The sequence below is a fragment of the Desmodus rotundus genome, chromosome 11 (genome assembly GCF_022682495.2).
Source record: "Desmodus rotundus isolate HL8 chromosome 11, HLdesRot8A.1, whole genome shotgun sequence".
NCBI classification, from domain to species: Eukaryota; Metazoa; Chordata; class Mammalia; order Chiroptera; family Phyllostomidae; genus Desmodus; species Desmodus rotundus.
Genome location: NC_071397.1, coordinates 60160545 through 60180978, shown reverse-complemented (window position 1 = coordinate 60180978; position 20434 = coordinate 60160545). Strand labels below are relative to the sequence as shown.

General features: G+C 48.0%; 1 protein-coding gene across 1 annotated transcript in view; it reads left to right on the top strand.

Moving 5' to 3' along the window:
* BEND3 (BEN domain containing 3) overlaps positions 1-18748 on the top strand; it is a 37239-nt gene extending 18491 nt beyond the window's left edge. The window contains exon 4 of the mRNA XM_024552226.3: positions 13604-18748. Coding sequence (XP_024407994.1) covers positions 13604-15850 — 2247 coding nt within the window. The 3' untranslated portion in view covers positions 15851-18748. The remainder of the gene's footprint in view (positions 1-13603) is intronic.
* The last annotated feature ends 1686 nt before the right edge of the window (positions 18749-20434 follow it).

Sequence of the window (20434 nt, the reverse complement as noted above, 5' to 3'; positions counted from 1 at the left end):
CTGACGCAAAGAGGCTTTCTTCCAGGGTAGGGGAACTAGTGTGGCCATTTTTATAAACAATCCTTCGCAGTAAGAAACAATAAGCTCCACGTGGAGAAGGAATCCTGACACAGTGAATCCCGTGTTGTGGCCTTTGTGAACAGTCCCAGGTGGGCCCACTGCCTCACCCCACAAGTGGTGTGATGCCTTATCCCTCCATTCAGTGCCATTTTGTTGTCACGGCATCACAGAGAAGGGAGCATCTTCATGTTCTTGGAGCAGAAAGGTAAAGAGAAGGTTCTAACGATGTGTGTTTTAGTTGAGTCCTTCAGTATTTGAAGCAAGTCAGAAAAGATCTAGCCCCCAGTGAGGCTCCTAGGGGTGGGGTCGCCTGCACGTCATGGGAACGACGCAATGGTTTCGAATGCTCCTCATCCTCTGGTGAGGCAGCCGGCTTTGTCAGGCCGGAGCTTCAGGCATCACCCGGGATTTCTGGCATGTTCGGAGACAGGGGAACCAACATGTACTTGAATATTTCTAATATGACTGGTCTAGTTTACATATTTAATTGGTCACATATGTTTGCTTTTCAGTGGGTTTGCTGCAGTTCTGACCCATTATATTTTGGCAAGGAAGAGATGTTTAGTCCTGGGTTTTATTTTGGGTGTTTTATTAGTTGTGTTCATTTTCCTTAGTATATATGAAGTGAGGCGGGTATTTCTGCACACCTTCCCGTTGTATAAAAGAATGTAAATGAAACCTTTTGAAATTCTTGAGCTCCTTGTAGAAAGGTGTCATGTGATTTCCAGGCAGGATCTCCTTCCACAGTGTGTGCGCTGGTTTGTCAGTGCCTCGGTAGCCCCAGAGCCCTGGGAACTTCAGAACAACCCATCAGTTTTATAAAATTAGAGCATATGTTGATTTTTCAAAATGGTACTGGTTCTAATTCAGAGTGAGTAATCCTTTGTCCTTCTCCCCCTGAATTTTCTCTGCTCCTTCTTACATGTGTGGAGGTGGGAGTGGAGGTGAGTACGTGCGGCTTTAAGCACTTTCTTCCCAGGGTGGGACCAGAGGAACCAGGAGGCAGAAACAAGCAATAATCAAAAAGGTAGAAAGGAAGTGTTTTAGCAGTTATGGGGGGAGATAAGAGAGGGCACGGCGAGGGGGGGGTAAATTTGACTTGGGATGGTGAACACACATTATGTATTATGGAACTGTACACCTGAAACCTATATAATTTTATTAACCAGTGTCAGCCCAATAGATTCATTAAATATATTTTTTTAAGTCCAAGAAAGCCCTGGCTGATGTGGCTCAGTGGGTTGAATGCCTGCCTGTGAACCAAAAGATTGTTCGTATGATTCCCAGTCAGGGCACATGCCTGGGTTATGGGCCAGGTCCCTGGTCGGGGGCATGCAAGAGGCAGCCGATGGATGTTTCTCTTGCACATCAAAGTTTCCCTGAATCTCTTTCTCCCTTCCTTCCTCTCTCTCTAAAAAATAAATAAAATCTTAAAAAAAAAATTAAAGGTAAAAAAAAAAAAAAGAACAGTGGAGAACATTATGCTAAGTGAAATAAGCCATTCAGGGTAAGACAAATACCACATGATTTCACTCATACATAGAATCTAATGAACAAACTGAACTAACAAGGAAAGTGGAGACAGACTCATAGATAGAGAACACGATGACAGTTAGTCGGGGAGAGGAAGTTAGGGGGTAGAAGGATTGAGCAAAATGGAAAAAGGACTCATGGACATGGATGACAGTGTGGTGATTGATGGGGGGAGGGGGGTACAATGGGAAAATACAGTAAAGATTTAATTTAATTTTTTAAAAAGGTTTTTTTGTTTTTTTTAGAGAGGGAAGAGAGGTAGAAAGAGAGGGAGAGAAACATCAGTGTGCGGTTGCCTCTCACGCACCCCCTACTGGGGACCTGGCCTGCAACCCAGTCATGTGCCGTGACTGGGAACCGAACTGGTGACCCTTTGCTTCTCAGGCCAGTGCTCAATCAACTGAGCCACACCAACCAGGGCTGGATTAAATTAAAAAAGAACAAAACAGTTAACTGAGTGCCTACTCGGCAAATACCACTCTTCCTTATTCATTTATCCATATAACAAATCAGTGATGAAAGGACTAATATCTTCACCAGACAGACGATCAAACTCAGGCATGTAAGTTAAGATAAAGTTCCAAAAGGCCAGTGGGGCTGCGCGTTCCTGGTGTAGAGTGATTGGGATACTGGGCTCCCTGCTCACCATCTGGGGAGCTGAGCCCCACCTTCTCCGATCCAACCCATAGAAACAGTAAATACCAGAAGGAGTCAAGATTCTGGAGTCAGATAAGGGGCAGTTCACCGTGGGGCCTTTGCCAGTGAGTGACCCCCCAGCCAGACTCAGGTTCCTCCACGGTGATGAGGGATGACGCTGCTCACCTTGTTGGTTTTCTGTGTAGATCATTGAGATACCCATGCAAGCAGCCCAGCACAGGGTGTGACCCATGTCAGCCTTCAGCAATGTTTACTTAATGTCCCCTGACCCCCACATCCAACTCCACCTCTCGTGGTCAGTATTCAGCTGCCTCCCTCCAAGGGAAGCCATCTGATGCGCTCCAGGACACCCCAGGCCTGAGCACCCTTGATTCAGAACAGCATTCAAGTGGGAGCATAGACCACCTTCCATCTTCTTCCCCCAAACCCAAAGGAAGGGGAGGAGGGCAAGGGGGACCGTTGGAGCGGTGGCTCTGATGCCAACAGTGTGGCACATGCAGACTTGTATCGCAGACGATGACTTGTTTATGAGTGACATTTCATGCAATACTAAGAAGAAAAATAAAATCTCCCTTGAAGATTTTAACAAAAGGCTATATAAAGACTTATTTGGCACCTCCACTTGAAAAGGCCTCATAGCCAAACACAGCAGATGTGGAAGGTGAGTAGCCAGCGTTTTTGTCAGTAATCATCTTTTTACTCACGGGAGCGGGGGTGATATTCAAGAGCTGTGTGCCAGGCCGAAGTTAGCTTTGTTTTCCTGGAGGGTTTTGTTTCTGTGTTTGTTTTTAATCCTAAAGCGTCACTGTGGTTTGTTTTTCAACGGGAGAACAGATGTGCTGTCTCGTTCATTCAGTGCAAAAGTACTGAACACCTCCTCAGTGTCGGTTACTGGGGCACCAGCTGGAGAGTTGTAAGTTTGCACGCGCACAGCAGATAGGTGTCACGGCCATTCCCTTTTTCTGGAGGCTCAGAAGCCAGCACTACCAAGCCTGCCCCATTCCTGCGGCGCACTTACACGCCACGGCGGCCCCAAGGGCTGCGGCGTGTTTATGAGTTGCTGAGGAGCCTTCGAGGATGTCCTGCCTGGTGTTTTGTGGTCCCGCCTTTTTTTCCTCCCTTCCATTAGAGTTTCCTTATCTCTCCAGATTCTTACTTTTTCAGGCACCAGAGCACATTCTTGATCCTTACGGTACACTGTTGGCAGTATGAGGGTGGCCCGAATGGGAAAAGCCATGAGGGCAGAGGTTGTGTCTGCCCTGTTCCCCGTGTGCCCGTGGCCAGCACAGTGCCCGCCGTGTGGGGCACTTGGTGGTATTTGCCTACTGGCTCTGTGTGGTTGGGAGCTCTTCCGCACCTTATTGCTGAACTATGTCGGATTGATGATTATGGTGATGATACTATGAAGGAGGAGAAAAACATTCCATTGAAAATGAAACAGGTAAGCATCACCCCTGCCTCGGTTTTTTAGAGGGTGGAGTGATGCCAGCCCCCTAGGTGGCATGTCACATGGTCCTCCCTTGATGCCACATTAGTTCTCAACTCCCTATTCCTAGGCAGGCATGCTGCTTTCCTGGTGTTCCCATTTGCTGACTCTCTGGGCACCGTTTAGCAGCTCATCATTTGTTGAACTGAGTTTAGTGACTGTTCCTAGAAGGTTTGGAGCCCCGGGGCAGCTGTTAATCCCAGGAGCATCCCCACGTGACCCAGTCCCTGGGATGCCTCTGAGCACGGACATGGGGAATCTCCCCTAAACAGTCTACTTGCCCCTCACTTGTAACCAACATCAACCTCTCTGTTTAAATTCTCCAGCTGAGAGATTTGGGCATCCCCTCCTGGGCCTAAGGGTGCTGGTGGTAGGCGAAATGCCCTGATGCCATCCAGGGTAGATGCTGGCACTGCGGAGCTGAGCGATGCCACAGAGTTCCCATATGGTTGGAAGATGAGCCTCGGAGAATTGCGAATGGTGTCAGCCAGACACCCAGTGCCAAGTAGCACAGATTTAAAGATTTCTTGATACTCTAGACAGCTGAGCAGAGATTTTATCAGCAGCCGCAAACGCAGCCAGCCCATTGTCGCCTTGTCAGCGTTTGTGGAGTTGATTGGAGCGCTGAGCTGACAGGGCACCAGTGTGGGGACATCTAAGAACCTCCTCTTTGGAGCTCGTGTCTGTTTTGTGTGGATCTGTGCATCCGAGGTCTCTGGCAGTGAGGAATGTTGCCCTCTACTGGGACTCTAACTTAATTTTTTATTCAAGCAAGTTAGCCAAAAATGTTTCAGCTGGTGGCAGTGTTTCTAATATACTTGGTAGAAAGTGAAATATTTTTATTAATGAGGCAGAATACTGAGAGTTACAGGGGGGATCTCCAGTTCCCACATACTCTGGCCTCCCGCCTGCTGTGGGGAGTGGGGGCGCCAACAACTCCTGTTTGTCGTTGGTATTCAGACAATTCAGGCAGAAACTTTTCCCTCTACTTACTCTCTCCGCTGCTGCATTAATTAGGTCAGACCTCCCTCTAGAACAGGTACCCTTGCTGCATGGAGGTTGAGTTTCTGGTGATCTCTCTGCACAGAATCTTCTTTAAAATGTTAGTGAAGTTGCTTGTCAAGCAAAGACCTCCGTTCTAAAGTCACTCCTAATGCAGTGATGGTTTCTTTGGTCATGGGCATTACAGACTCAAATTTCTGTACGTGGGTAAAACCTCATGGCAGTTTCGTGATTGGGAACTCCAAGACTATGTTGGTGGACTAGAATTTAATGGTGAATAAGTCCCTAAAACTCTAACTTACAGTCTGCAGGAATTAGCAAGCAAGGCACTTTGAATTTATGTGGGCAGCGCTGCTTTTCAGCATTGGCCCAGAGCCGAACTCCACCTGATAGAGAAATACAGCTCACATATGTGGATTTATATGTAATTATGTAGGTACACACAGGGAAATGGAATAAAACTTTCCCGAATTTAATTACCATGTGCAATACACTCTGGTATTTTCTGTTTTCTTTCTTCCTGCCCCTTTTTTCTCCACACTTCCTCCTTCCCTCCCTCTGTCTTCTCATGCTAGTCGTGATCCACCCACGTCAGCAACCCCGCTTACCCCGCTTTCACGACCCACCGCTCCAAAGGCACTGCATTAGGAGTGCAGATTTTCAACCCTCTCTATCCCTCCCTTTTTCCAGGTTTCTGATGTGTGAATGTGTGTGCCAGGGGAGGGGGGCTTCCTCCCTTCCTCCTTTTCTTCCTAATCCTTTGCTTTCTGCCAGAGAGTGGAACAAAAAAACATGTGAAGAGCTTGAAACCCCACTGTCTGCTCAGCTGCCCTGCCCTCCTCCCCTGGCAGACAGGCCTATAAGGTGTGCCTTCCATGAGTGACTTACCCTGCTGTTGGTGCTGCAGGAGAGTTCTCTTGTTTCCTGGTTGAAAGTACCGGTAATCATTGCAACTAGTTTTAATAAAAGGCCCACAGTATAACCTCTGCCCTGGCTTAGGAGTAATTGTTTAATCATATTATAATAATAAATATTAAGTACTTGCTGTGATCAGACACAGGCTCTTTGCTTTGTGTACATTATCTAACTAAGTCCCCATTCCCCTGTGATACAGGGACCATTACTTATCCCTGGGTCACACACAGGAACCTGAGCCATGAAGGTCATGTAATGTGGCCAAGGTCACACAAAGGACAGCCTGATGGTTGAGCTGAACTCTTATCCACTCCTTTCACCTGGCTACAGTCGCGTTATTCATGAAGTGAGTGGCCTAATGCACTGCCCCATGGGTGGTAGACCCCCTAACCCTGCTTTAAACACCTGTGCATGTGGTTAGCCAGCATTCACTGAGCTCTTGTGTGCCCCGGGCACTTTGCTAGGCACTGGAGGCAGACTCAGGCATGATCTGGTCCCATCACGTGACCAACCATGCTGCAGTGGGATGAGGATGGGGACAGCTCGGTGAGGAGACCCCAGGAGGGACGGGACAGGGGTGGGCTCCCCAAACCCAGCGTGTCCCTGGTCCTGTGTTCTTGGGAAGTGTGGGAGTGCTGAGGTACAGGAGGGCCTGGTGCCTCTGACCCTTCATTAGTTTGGACAAGCAAACCCTGAGAAAGTATTGGGCAGCTCCGTGGGATAATTAAAACACAAGAATTCCTGTATCTTCAGGTTCCTAGGAGAGTAAAATAGCCTTTCTTTTGCATGGCTATCAACAGAGATGTAAGAGAAAAATTAACCTTTCTGTAACGTGAGTAAGATTATTTTATTATCTAAGAGGGTCCAGGAAGTGCTTAAGTAATTGATTAATTTAAATAAAAAATAGGAGGTTGAGAAGGTCAAAGTTGGATTTTTTAAAGTTTATTAGGGTGATATTGGTTAATAGGATCAAAGTTTTATGTTTATGTGGCTTCGTAGTCTGTTGTGACCCTGGGCCTACCTGTTCTTGGCACCATGTTGCTCACCTGCCATTGTAAGTGTAGCCTCTTGAAATTGTCTCTTTGCCCCACAAGAGAAAAACACCTCACGTACTGGTTTATGCTGGTGTTAGTTATCTGAAGGCTTACAGACGACATTGGATCTGCCCAGATGAGAAAAACTAAGAGCAGACAATGTCTTCCAGCCCCGGTGACTCGGAGAGTACCAACAGCACAGCCAGAAGCTTGCTAGAAATGCAGGCCCAGGGATCAGAATCTGCATTCTAACAAGACCCCAGGTGACTCGTACTAGCGTTTCAGAAGCCCTGGGCCGGGCTGGGCTGAGCCAACCATGTTTTTCCAGGTGTGGAAGCATCCTGAGGATGCACTTGCTTCTTGTCCGTTCTGCAGTTGCCTGGGGCACACGCGTGTCAGTGGAAGCCAACGCTTTGTGCTACAACTCTGCGTGCTCCCCCGACACCCACCAGCGCTCGCCAGTTAGCTCTTCTGCTTAAATAAACCTCCAGAAATATATCCCCATACATTTTGGGGTCAAATTCAACATTTGCCAAAGATAGCTTTATAAAGTTAGCGCTGAAATACAACGAACGGATGGCACATGCTTAAAGTGCACCATTTGGTGAGTTTTCACGTGTGTATCAGTGAAGCCATCACCACGACAATAAACATCCATCATCAGCTACCATCAAAGTTTTGTGCCCCTTTGCATCCTCCCTGCACCCCCACATACCCACTGATCTGCTTTCTGTCACTATAGACAAGTGTGCATTGTCTAGAAATTTATATGAATGGAATCATACAATATGGCCTCTTCTGTTTGTCTGGCTTCTTTCAGCATAATTACTTTGAGATTTATCATGAGTGCCACGTGTAACACTTTTGTTCCGAGTAGTATTCCATTGTACAAATACAACAGTTTGTTTATATACTTGTTAATGAAAATTTGGGTTGTTTCCTGTTTGGGGCTATTTACAAATAGGGCTGCCACGAACGTTTGCTTAGAAGTATTTATATGATCATGTGCTCTCATCTTGCTTGGTAAATAAATACCTAGGAATGGAATGCCTGGATCATATGGTCCATGTATGTTTTAACTTTTTTGGAAAGGACCAAGCGTTTTCCAAGTGGTTATTCCATGTCCTCTCCCTACCAGCTGTGTCTGCAGTTCCTGCTTTTGCATGTCGTCTCCAGTACTCTGTGCTGTCTGTTGTTTTCACTGTGGTTTTGATTTGCATGTTAATAATAAGCGTCTTTCAATGTGCTTATTTGCCATTTGTGTGTCTCCTTTGAAGTAGCTGTTGAAATAATTGATTGAGTTGTATATTACTGTGTTTGAGAGTCCTTTTAGTATTCTGGGTTCAAGTCATTTATCAGATAAATGATTTGTCAGTATTTTCTTCCAATCTGGGCTTCTTTTCATTCTTTTACCAGTGTCCTTCAAAGAGCACAAGGTTTTGATTTTGATGAAATCCAGTATATTAGTTTGTTCTCTTATGGCTTGTGCTTGTAGTATTCTATTGGAATTTTCAGTTAGCTTTTATATTTAGGTCCATGATCCATTTTGAATTCCTTTTTGCATATGGAACATGGTAGGATGAACGAGCGTCATTTGTGGAAAAGATTATCCTTTCTCCACTGACTTGCCTTTGAACCTTTCTCAAAAATCACCTGTCCATACATATGTAGGTAAGCCTCTTAAAAAACGTTCAAGGCCTTGACAATGGGGAAGACTCCTGATGAAAGCAGTGAGAACTCTGGGTTCTCAGCGGTCAGGATGATTGCTGTCCATGGTGGAGTTTGCAGTCCAGCTTTGGGGGTCCCCATAGAGTATTTTGGGCTTCTCTGGGAGTCCTGCAACAATGGACCTGCAGAGTGTACCATCCCTGGGATTTGAACCAGTCCCACAAATCATTTTTGGTAGGGCTTAAGTCTCTCACAGGCCTCAGTTGAGCAAGGCTGGGTAATACATAGCAAGTACCCTTTCATTTTTAATTTTTAAAAAATTATATTTTGTTTGTGCTATTACAGTTATCCTGATATTTCTCCCTTTGCCCTCCCTCCTCTACCCAGTATCCCCAACTCCCTCAGGCAGTCCCCACGCTGTTCATGACCAGGGGTCGTGGGTATAAGTTCTTTGGCTACTGCATTTCCTATACTGTACTTTACATCCCCATGGCTATTCTGTACCTACCTATTTGTACTTCTTAACCCTCACCTCTTCATCCATTCCCCCACACCCCCTCCCATCTGTCAGCCATTAATATGATCTCTGTATCCATGATTCTGTCTGGTTTTGTTTGCTTAGTTTTGTTTTTTTAGATTCAATTGTTGATACATATGTATTTTTGGCATTTTATTTTTTGTAGTTTTTGATCTTTTTCTTAAATAAGTCCCTTTAACATTTCATATAATAATGGTTTGGTGATGATGAACTCCTTTAGTTTTTTTCTTCTCTGGGAAGCTCTTTATCTGCCCTTTGATTCTAATGCCGGGTAAAGCAATCTTGGCCATAGTTCTCTGCTTTTCCTTTTTTTTTTTAAATATATTTATTGAATAACAATAAAAATAAATTTAAAAAATATATATATTTATTGATTGTGTTATTACAGTTGTCCCATTTCCCCCCCTTCACTCCACTCCATCCTGCCCACCCCCTCCCTCCCACATTCCCCCCCGTAGTTCATGTCCATGGGTCATACATATAAGTTCTTTGGCTTCTTCATTTCCTACACTATTCTTACCCTCCCCCTGTCTATTTTCCACCTATCATCTATGCTACTTATTCTCTGTACCTTCCCCCTCCGCTCCCCCTCGCACTCCCCTATTGACAACCCTCCATGTGATCTCCATCTCTATGGTTCTGTTCCTGTTCTAGTTGTTTGCCTAGTTTGCTCTTGTTTTTGTTTTAGGTGTGGTCGTTAGTAACTGTGAGTTTGCTGTCATTTTTACTGTTCATATTTTTTATCTTCTTTTTCTTAGATAAGACCCTTTAACATTTCATATAATAAGGGCTTGGTGATGATGAACTCCTTTAACTTGACCTTATCTGAGAAGCACTTTATCTTCCCTTCCATTCTAAATGATAGCTTTGCTGGATAGAGTAATCTTGGATGTAGGCCCTTGCCTTTCATGACTTGGAATACTTCTTTCCAGCCCCTTCTTGCCTGTATGGTCTCTTTTGAGAAATCAGCTGACAGTCTTATGGGAACTCCTTTGTAAGTAACTGTCCCCTTTTCTCTTGCTGCTTCTAAGATTCTCTCCTGTTTAATCTTAGGTAATGTAATTATGATGTGCCTTGGTGTGTTCCTCCTTGGGTCCAGCTTCTTTGGGACTCTCTCAGCTTCCTGGACTTCCTGGAAGTCTATTTCCTTTGCCAGATGAGGGAAGTTCTCCTTCATTATTTGTTCAAATAAGTTTTCAATTTTTTGTTCTTCCTCTTCTCCTTCTGGCACCCCTATAATTTGGATGTTGGAGTGTTTCAAGATGTCCTGGAGGTTCCTAAGCCTCTCCTCATTTTTCCGAATTCTTGTTTCTTCATTCTTTTCTGGTTGGATATTTCTTTCTTCTTTCTGGTCCACACCATTGATTTGAGTCCCAGTTTCCTTCCCATCACTATTGGTTCCCTGTACATTTTCCTTTGTTTCTCTTAGCATAGCCTTCATTTTTTCATCTAGCTTGTGACCAAATTCAACCAATTCTGTGAGCATCCTAATTACCAGTGTTTTGAACTGTGCATCTGATAGGTTGGCTATCTGTTTGCTGTTTAGTTGAATTATTTCTGGCACTTTGATCTGTTCTTTCATTTGGGCCTTTTTTTTTCTTTTGTCTCAGCACACCTGTTACGTAAAGGGGCGGAGCCTTAGGTGCTCACTTGGGTGGGGTAACTGCAGGTTGCTGCTCTGTGACACTGTGCGTGGGGGAGGGGCTGAGGGAGCAATGGTGCTTGCTCCCTTCTCTGCCAATTTTCAGTTACTCCCTCTGCCACCCACAATCAAACTGGGCCCCTCTGGTGCTGATCCCCTGGTGGGTGGGGCTGTGCATGCTCTAGGCCCCTGTGGGTCTCCCCAACAAACTCTCCTGTGAGGCTGGGAGTCTCTCCTGCTGCCGCCTCAATCCCCACAGGTGTTTTCAAATCAGAGGTTTGAGACTTTATTTCCCCACACTGGAGCCCTGGGTTGCGCAGTCTGTTTCACTCCCCTGCCATTCATCCCGGTTTATCTATGCATGAATGTGGGGCCGCAGGATCTGCTACCCGCCGCACTGCCTGCCCCGTTCATTCCACAATCTGCCAGTCTCTGGGTCCAGCCCCAGCAACACGAGTCCTCTCCGCCCCCGCTGTCCATCTCCACCCCTCCTACCGGTCTGGATGAATGTTTCTTCTTTACCTCCTTGGTTGTCAGACTTATGTGCTGTTCGATTTTTTGTCAGTTCTGGTTGTTTTTTGTTTTTAAATTGTTGTTGTCCTTCTTTTGGTTGTGCGAGGAGGCGCAGTGTGTCTACCTATGCCTCCATCTTGAATTCTCTTCAATTCTCTGCTTTTCATGACTTTGAATATTTCTTACCAATCCCTTCTAGTCTGCAAAGTTTTTTTTAAGAAATCAGTTGGCAGTATTATGGGAACACCTTTGTATGTAGCTAACTGCTTTTCCCTTGCTGCATTTAGGAGTCTCTCTTTATCTTTAACCTTTGGCATTTTAATAATGATGTGTCTTGGAGTGGGCCTCTTTCCATCCATCTTGTTTGGGACTCTGTACTTCCTGGACCTGTGTGTCTATTTCCTTAACCAAATTAGGGAAGCTTTCTTTCATTATTATTTCAAATAGATTTCCAGTTTCTTACTCTGTCTCTTCTCCTTCTGCCACCCCTATGATGCAAATGTTGGACCTCTTGAAATTGTCCCAGAGGCTGCTTATAGTATTCTCATTTTTTTTAGATTCTTTTTTCTTCTTCTTGTTCTGATTTGTTATTTTTTGCTTCCTTATGTTCCAAATCATTGATTTGATTCTCAGCTTCATCCGCTCTACTGTTGTTTCCCTGTAAATTGTTCTTTATTTCAATTAGTGTATCCTTCATTTCCAACTGGATTTTTTTTTTATGCTGCTGAGGTCTTCACTAAGCTCCTTGAGCATCCTCATAACCAGTGGTTTGAACTCTGAATCTGATAGATTGCTTATCTCCATTTTGTTTAACTCTCTTTCTGGAGTTTTGATCTGTTCTTTCATTTGGGCCATGTTTCTTTGTCTCCTCATTTTGGCAGCCTCATTTGTGTTTGTTCTGTGTATTAGGTAGAGCTGCTTTGACTCTGTGTTGTGATAGTGTGGCCTAATGCAGTAGGTGTCCTATAGTGTCCAGTGGCACGGGCTCCCCTATCACCCAAGCTGGGTACTCAAGGTCTGTCCTTTGTGGTGTCTGAGTACATCCTCCTCTTGTAGTTGAGCCTTGGTTGCTGTTGGCAGATCAATGAGAGGGATTTACCCAGACCAGTCAGCTGTAAGGACTGGCTGTGACCACTGACCACCAACCTCTGCCCTGTGTGAAGGATCATCTGTACAGGGGCAGGGTAGTAGGTGCTCCAGCGTGGCTTATAGCTGCCCATGGGGTGTGCTGGCTGTGGGATTTCCTGGGTGTGTAGGCCAAGGTCAGCCCCAACCCATGTATTGCTCAGGGCACCCTGCCTAAGCTATAAAGCAAGCTGAGATGTCTGCTACTTGTGCTGGGCTTGGAGATTCCCAGGCGAAGCCAAGCTGTGAATCTGGGCTGGCTGCTGCCAGTGCTGGGCCTGGGGTTCACTGAGGCTGGCTCTTGCTTGTTTGAGAGGATTTGGGAATTTGTGAAGCATGAGCCAGGACCCAGCCACCCATATGGAAGAGCAGCTTGGGTGGGCCCGTAGGTTGGGTGGAGTGGAGTCTCTGGAGATGTGCAAGGCTGGTCACACAGTGTTAGCCAGGTTGGTGGAGTCTCGGATATGGCTTGCCTGCTCAGCTCAGTCGGGCAAGATGTGGTTCTTTAATTCCGTAGTTGTCAGACTTCCATTCAATTCAGTTTCTGACAGTTCTGAGTGATGTTGATTCTGTATTTTAGTTGTAATTTTGATGTGGTTGTGAGAAGAGGTGAGCCTTGTCTGCCTACGCTGCCGTCTTGCAAGTACCCTTTAAGATGCATGAGACACACGGTAGTTCGTACATACAGTGGGTGACTTAGGACAGTGGGGCATAGTTCTTTCCTGGAACACTGGTCATGAAGGGCTGCAGAACCGACAAGGAGACCAAGGCTTAGAAACCTGGGAGGCCCCATCATTTCACGGAGTCTCACAGTCGCACAGGCTCTGGAGATTCCGGGCCCTTTTCCAGTCTGAGATGAGATGTGATTCCAGGCGTGGTGGGGTTGGTGGCACAGTGCCACTGTCCAGACCTTGTTTGTCTGTGCTCACCGCTGTGCATTGTAGCTGTACTGAGTGGTGGCATCTGTTCTCCTAGCGCCGCAGACTGGAGGACATGCCAGAGCTGCTGGGGGCAGGAGTGGTTATACCACCCCCATCTGAGAGCATCAGAGCCCTAGGTTGATGAGCTGACCTGCCCATGACAGGAGCTCCTCATGTTCCCATGGGCTTACTCCCATCCCCAGCAGGTTCTTGCCTGGCCTTGCCAGCCCCTGTACTCATCTCTTGTTAGGCCCTGTGAGCAGCAAGTGCAGTGCTGATGCCCTGCAGCAATCTGAAGCCTCCCTGGTCCAGTCTGAGCCTCTCAGGGTGTCGGAAGCATGAGCAGGTTTTTGCACAGGGATGCTGGGACAGGCCAATGACTCCAGGGCAAGGCAAAGCAGTTCCTCAGATGCTTCTGCAGTTGACCTTGGCCCCTGTGTACGTGTGACACAGACCTGTGTCTAGTGTGGTGAATGAGAACACCCCCCTAATACAGCTTTTATTTTCCAGGTGCTTCTAGCAGGCATGAGGAACCGGGAAAACAGCTCACCCTGCCAGGGCAATGGGGAGCAGGCCGGCAGGGGCAAGAACTTGGTCTGTGTGTGGCCAGGCGAGGAGGAGCCCTGCAGTGACCTGAGCGCCCCCTCCTACAAGAAGCCTCTGTACGGCATCTCGCACAAGATCATGGAGAAGAAGAACCCTCCTGCAGGGGATATGCTCAGCACGTATGAGCTCTTGGAGAAGGCAAACCCCAGCAACAGCCCCTCGCCACTGCGGCTCCTGAACGAGATACAGAAGCGGGACAGTGGCAGTGCAGCTGCGGCTACCGATGGCGACCCCAACATCTACTTTCTAATCCAGAAGATGTTCTACATGCTCAACACACTGTCCTCCAACATGTCGCAGCTGCACAGCAAGGTGGACCTGCTGTCCCTGGAGGTAAGCCGCATTAAGAAACAGGTGAGTCCCTCGGAGATGGTGGCCAAGTTCCAGCCACCCCCTGAGTACCAGCTGACAGCCGCAGAACTCAAGCAGATCGTGGACCAGAGCCTGTCGGGTGGTGACCTGGCCTGTCGCCTGCTGGTGCAGCTCTTCCCTGAGCTCTTCAGCGACGTGGACTTCTCCCGAGGCTGCAGTGCCTGCGGCTTTGCAGCCAAGCGGAAGCTGGAGTCGCTGCACCTGCAGCTTATCCGCAACTACGTGGAGGTCTACTACCCCTCAGTAAAGGACACGGCTGTGTGGCAGGCCGAGTGCCTGCCCCAGCTGAACGACTTCTTCAGCCGCTTCTGGGCCCAGCGGGAAATGGAGGACAGCCAGCCGGGGAACCAGGTTGCCAGCTTCTTTGAGGCCGAGCAGGTGGATCCCAGCCACTTCCTGGACAACAAAGACCAAGAGGAGGCCCTGTCCCTGGATCGAAGCAGCACCATAGCCTCCGACCACGTGGTGGACACACAGGACCTCACCGAGTTCCTGGACGAAGCCTCGTCGCCAGGTGAGTTCGCGGTCTTCCTCCTGCACCGGCTCTTCCCCGAGCTCTTTGACCACCGGAAGCTGGGTGAGCAGTACAGCTGCTATGGGGATGGCGGCAAGCAGGACCTGGACCCGCAGAGGCTGCAGATCATCCGCAACTATACAGAGATCTACTTCCCTGACATGCAGGAGGAGGAGGCCTGGCTGCAGCAGTGTGCCCAGCGTATCAACGATGAGCTGGAGGGGCTGGGGCTGGACGGGGGCAGCGAGGGCGACCCCCCGCGGGATGACTGCTACGACTCCTCCAGCCTGCCTGACGATATCTCTGTGGTCAAAGTGGAGGACACCTTCGAGGGCGAGAGGCCAGGCCGGCGGTCCAAGAAGATCTGGCTGGTGCCCATTGACTTTGACAAGCTGGAGATCCCGCAGCCTGACTTCGAGGTGCCGGGCGCCGACTGCCTGCTCAGCAAGGAACAGCTGCGCAGCATTTATGAGAGCAGCCTGTCCATTGGCAACTTTGCCTCACGCCTGCTGGTGCACCTCTTCCCCGAACTCTTCACGCACGAGAACCTGCGCAAACAGTACAACTGCAGCGGCTCCCTGGGCAAAAAGCAGCTGGACCCTTCCCGCATCAAGCTCATTCGCCATTACGTGCAACTGCTCTATCCCCGGGCCAAGAACGACCGCGTCTGGACGCTGGAGTTTGTGGGCAAACTGGACGAGCGCTGCCGGCGCCGGGACACGGAGCAGAGGCGCTCCTACCAGCAGCAGCGCAAAGTCCACGTGCCAGGCCCTGAGTGCAGAGACCTGGCAAGCTATGCAATCAACCCCGAGAGGTTCCGAGAGGAATTTGAGGGGCCCCCGCTGCCCCCCGAAAGAAGCAGCAAGGATTTCTGCAAGATCCCTCTGGACGAGCTGGTGGTTCCGTCGCCCGACTTCCCGGTGCCTTCCCCTTACCTGCTGTCAGACAAGGAGGTGCGCGAGATAGTGCAGCAGAGCCTCTCCGTGGGCAACTTCGCCGCCCGGCTCCTCGTCAGGCTCTTCCCCGAACTCTTCACTGCCGAGAACCTCCGGCTGCAGTACAACCACTCTGGGGCCTGCAACAAGAAGCAGCTGGACCCCACGCGGCTCCGGCTCATCCGCCACTACGTGGAGGCAGTGTACCCCGTGGAGAAGATGGAGGAGGTGTGGCACTACGAATGTATCCCCAGCATCGACGAACGGTGCCGCCGCCCCAACAGGAAAAAATGTGACATCCTGAAGAAAGCCAAGAAAGTGGAGAAATGACGGGTAGCGGAGGGCCTGGGCCTCCTTTCGAGCATGTGTGTGGTACCCACAGACACGCACCTTACGTCAGTGGGAAGGGGCTCACTACTTTTGCACATGTACACACCCACCCCACTACAAGAAAGAAGCCTTATGTTTGGCGTCTCCCACTTCTGACTTCGGCTCCCTCTCCCTGGTGGTGCAGCCAGTGTGGGGGTGGCCAAGCCGGGAGAGCAAAGAGGCCTCAGGAGCAGGGTTCTTCTCTGCTCCGTCCTCCCCTTCTCAATTTGAAATGCAAATTCAGCAACTGTCTCTTTCCTCTGCCCACATTTTACATCTTCCATTTTTATCAGTTCTTTTTGTAGTTGTTGTTGAAAGGAAATCCCTTTTAAAAAGATCATTGGGCTCTTTGGGGGCCACTTTGCTTAGGAAGAAAATCTTTTAAATATTCAAGGTGAAATACTGTTAGATGGCTTCAGTTACTGGGACTTCATTTCAAGGTGGTTTCAGATTTATGGGATTTTTAGAACGGCCATGTTTGGGTGTGATGGCTGATAATAACTTCAGGTGGCGCAGAGGCCAACTCTACTGACCCTGCCTTTTACATCTGATTTTGGAAGAGTCGGTGCCCCCTGGATGGCAGTAGAGGGGGTGGAATAGTGTGATGTCCTTTCTGCCCGGGGCCGCTCTCTCCCTTCTGCCGCAGTGCTGAGGGAGGGGCTTACTCATGGCCTGGCCTGCTCATGGTTGCCGGGTCAGTAGAATGTGGGGCTCACTCTCTGTAGACAAGAACACTGGATGATGATGATGATGATGATGATATGAATGTAGATAGACGTGGAAACACGTTCACAGTGTCATTTGAGCTGTGTCCTTCCACTTGCCTCTTTCTTTCTCCACATAAGGATGCTGGTTGGAGGGGTAGACACGTTTCCTTGGAGACCAGTATGTGAATAATTGGCTTCTTGTTTGATTTAAGGATGGGTCTCTTTGGACTCACCAAGAACTGTTTACTTTCTGTGTGTGTACTTGTACAGAACCTGGGTTCTGGGAGCTGTATGGGGTGCTCTTCCCCACACCTCAGTGTTAGCTCCTCCAGTCAGTGTGCATCCTTGTTCCTCAGGGCGGGCCCAGGCCCTCAGGCCTCCTCGGGGATACCTGGTATTGGAAGGACACAGGTCATCTCGAGTGGGACGCCCATGTCCATTCCCAGGGTCCACTCAGAGCTTTCCCCTCAGACCCCCTAGAAGATCCTGCTGTCCTCTATCTGGCTGGTCCCTTGGCCTTGGGGTGAGACATTTCTTCTCACTGGTTGGGAAGGTCGAACAGCTTCATGCTAGTGGTGTGTTCTCCAAGAATTCTAACCAGGAAATTTCCCAAATAGTTAAAGTCCTTAAAGACAATACTTTTATTTACCTGACTTTGGGGGCCAGATGCCTAGGAGGGAAGGGAAACCGTCTAACTCAAACGGAATACATCATACCAGAACCCTGAAAGAATGAGTGAGTCACACAGGGTAGTCATTAACCCTTGTGGCTTAATAGTTTGCTACCTTAAAATGCAGAAATAATAGAAACAATCTGTGCATTGTCTTCATACAGCTGACAAGGACTTCAGTTCTGGGGGCTGTATGACATAATTTTGCCTGCACTGAGCAGGTATTTTTTTATTTTAATACATATGACAGGATTCGGAGCAATGCAAACTTGTTGATATAACTTCAGTAAATTCGCTTTTAAATGTCATGTACAGATTATTTCTGTTGCAACTGCAGGCCTGAATTTCTGAAATTTAGAAATGTGCAGGGATTTAATGACTCTCACCTGTCCACACCTGCGCACGTATGTTTCTTATTAAGAAACTGAAGGGAGATGAAGGGGACCTACATAAATACCAAGTTCGACCTCTTTGTGCCTGGAAAGAAGGGACTGCAGCAGCTAGGAGGCTCCCTCCCTCCCCCCAACCTGGACCTTTCCCGATGCCTTAGCCCCCCACATACATGCACATGTGCACGCACACGCGTACACGCACGCGCACACGCCCTACCCAAAGATGGCGTGGCCCGCGCCCGCCAGCCCTGCTGGTTGGAGGGTGTGCCGTGGAGTTTGTTCTGGTCTCGAGGATGCATCCAAGAGGATTCCAAGCCATGTGAAATTGTCCTGCTTCCAGAGGGTGGAACGTGACCCGCAACTTCAGAAGCACAATCGTTTATTAATAATTTTTTAAAAATCTTATCTACCCATGTTAAAGAAATCGACAGGTTCTAGGTTCTAAGAATGAACGATGTTTCTCTATAACCTAGAGCATATTCTTTTTTTTTGGAAACTGTATTGCGGTGGTTTTCTCAATACCTTTCCTGATTAGGGCTTCTTCCCCCCAAACCTTAGACTCCCTTTCAGTGCAAAGAGGTGGACGCACTCGGGGAGCTGTTTGCTATCCCCCTGGACAGTCCCATGAGGAAACGCACGCAGGTCCTGTCTCTTTCTGTATGGCATCCGCAGTCAGCCATACAGGTGGGCTCCGGGGGCAGTTTTTTACATGAAGCAATAGAAGTACAAACTACTTTTTTCAAAATTTCATGTTTTCCATAAAATCTGTTGGTAAATCCCTTCCCCCTCTCCATCTAAATTCTTTGGTTTTAACTTGTTTTTTGGGTTGGGTTTTTTTTTTTTTTTTTTTTTTTTGGCCTCTTATCCAGAGGATGAAAGAATTAGCACACACACATTCTGACGTTAAGTAGCAAGTCACCATAGGTGGTAGTGTCCCTCCTTTTCTGTGTTAGCAAGTTTTAAAAGAATGTATGAAGGGAGTCGCGAATGCACCAAGTATTCTAATCCTGCCTCAGTTCGCTCTGGCGGTGTCTGCGGGACAGCAACCACTTCACAGGGAATAAAGTCTCGTCTTGTGTCGGGGGGGGGGGGGGGGGGGGGGGGGTTCGGCTGCCCCTCCCAGGCGGCTTGGGCCCTGCACCTTCTTTTCTTTAACTTGCAGGGAGGGCTATCCCATCAACCAACCAATGGGATCTACGTAGTGATAAGTGGATTAGCTGTTTTAAATGGTAAGAGTCACTGGCCCAACCATACTACACAGCGTGGCCACTCGGGTTCTGGCAGAGACAGCCTCAGTTTCCACCTCCTCCCCCAGATGTTTGCCTCTTGACTGATTGAGAGGGGCTGTTTCAAGACCCCTGATTGGAGGTCATGGGGCTTTCTCGCTGCCTGTGTAGGTAGATGATGTGAAGTGGGGGCCAAGGGGCCAATGCCGCCCACTTGCCTCGCGTAGACCCAGCCTTAATGTTTTTCTGACGTCCTCGTGATAGCAGACCCTGCACAAAGTGGATATCAGAGTTAATACTGTGAGGAGACAAAATAATGAGCATAGTTTTACCAAAGATAATGAAATACCACATAATGTCTGCATTTTACCATTGATTTGAGTGCATCCTTAGAAAACTGAATGTAACAAAAACCCAGGACATTTTTGGAAATTGTATGCTCTCTAGCAACTTTGTGTGAATTTTTATACAAGCACTGTTTTATGAGTTATATAAAATGTTATAAAAAGAAAAATATGGTCTCATAACATCTTATTTTCTTCGGGAGAGGTCTCTCAGAGCATGTGTTGGGGTGTTCGTCTTTCTGTGCGGCCTCCTAGCCCACTCCCAGGGGAGGACGTGAGCACTCGGGCACCCCAGCCTCCGGGGCCCCCACCCTCTGCTGTCAGGGCTGCAGCTCACTGAAGGTCAGTTTGTCACAGCTGAATGACTGCGGTGGAGTCACCAAATGAATGCCAGCCCATTTCTACGCACACCTCTTCCTGGCCAGGCAGCGGGAGGTGCATTTGACCTTCCCTTTCCTGGGCGGGCCAGCAACTCCCTGCCTGAGGCCAGGCTGGTTTCTTTGGGTTAAATGGGATTTACTTCCTCAAAGCTAAGGTATTATTAACTGATAACAAAAGGACACATGTTTTCCCTCAACTCTTTGGTTAATTATAAGTCATGAAATTTAAACGATATTTCATAGTAAAAATAATAAAGCTGTCAGAGGAACTCTTTTTTTTTTTTTTTTTTTTTTTTGGCCCAAGGGTCACAATTTCTTATAAAGTAAGTTGTGACTTGGGATTGGAACACTGTTCCTTCAGTGAGTGTTTGCTCAGTTGTGAGTTCTGACAGTTCTGCACTCTCAGCCTTGTGCAGGTTGGGGCTGGTCAAGGGCTGCAGCCCCAAAGGCTAAAAATGCAAGAGCAAGTTTAAGCAAGACTTGAAGGAAGCCTAAGCTAAATTCTTTAAGCCCCTTCTACCTATACGTATCTTTGTTGTCTACCAAAAAGAAAATTCAGAGACCTTTAATATATGGAAGCTTACTTACAAAATCTAGTTCTTAGAGATGGGATGGACTCTTTTGGGGAGCTCCCAGATAAATCTGAAATCCCCCGGCCAGTGGTGGGAAAGGGATGGGCGTTTATTGAGCCTGCTCCTTAACGTGGCACCTAGCATCTGTTCACCATGTACCTGTGCCGGGCACACTGAGAGCGGTACCTGGGTCATCTCTCAGAATCCCCTCACGGGCCCTGTGAGCTAAGTTCCATAATTACGCCTGTTAAGAC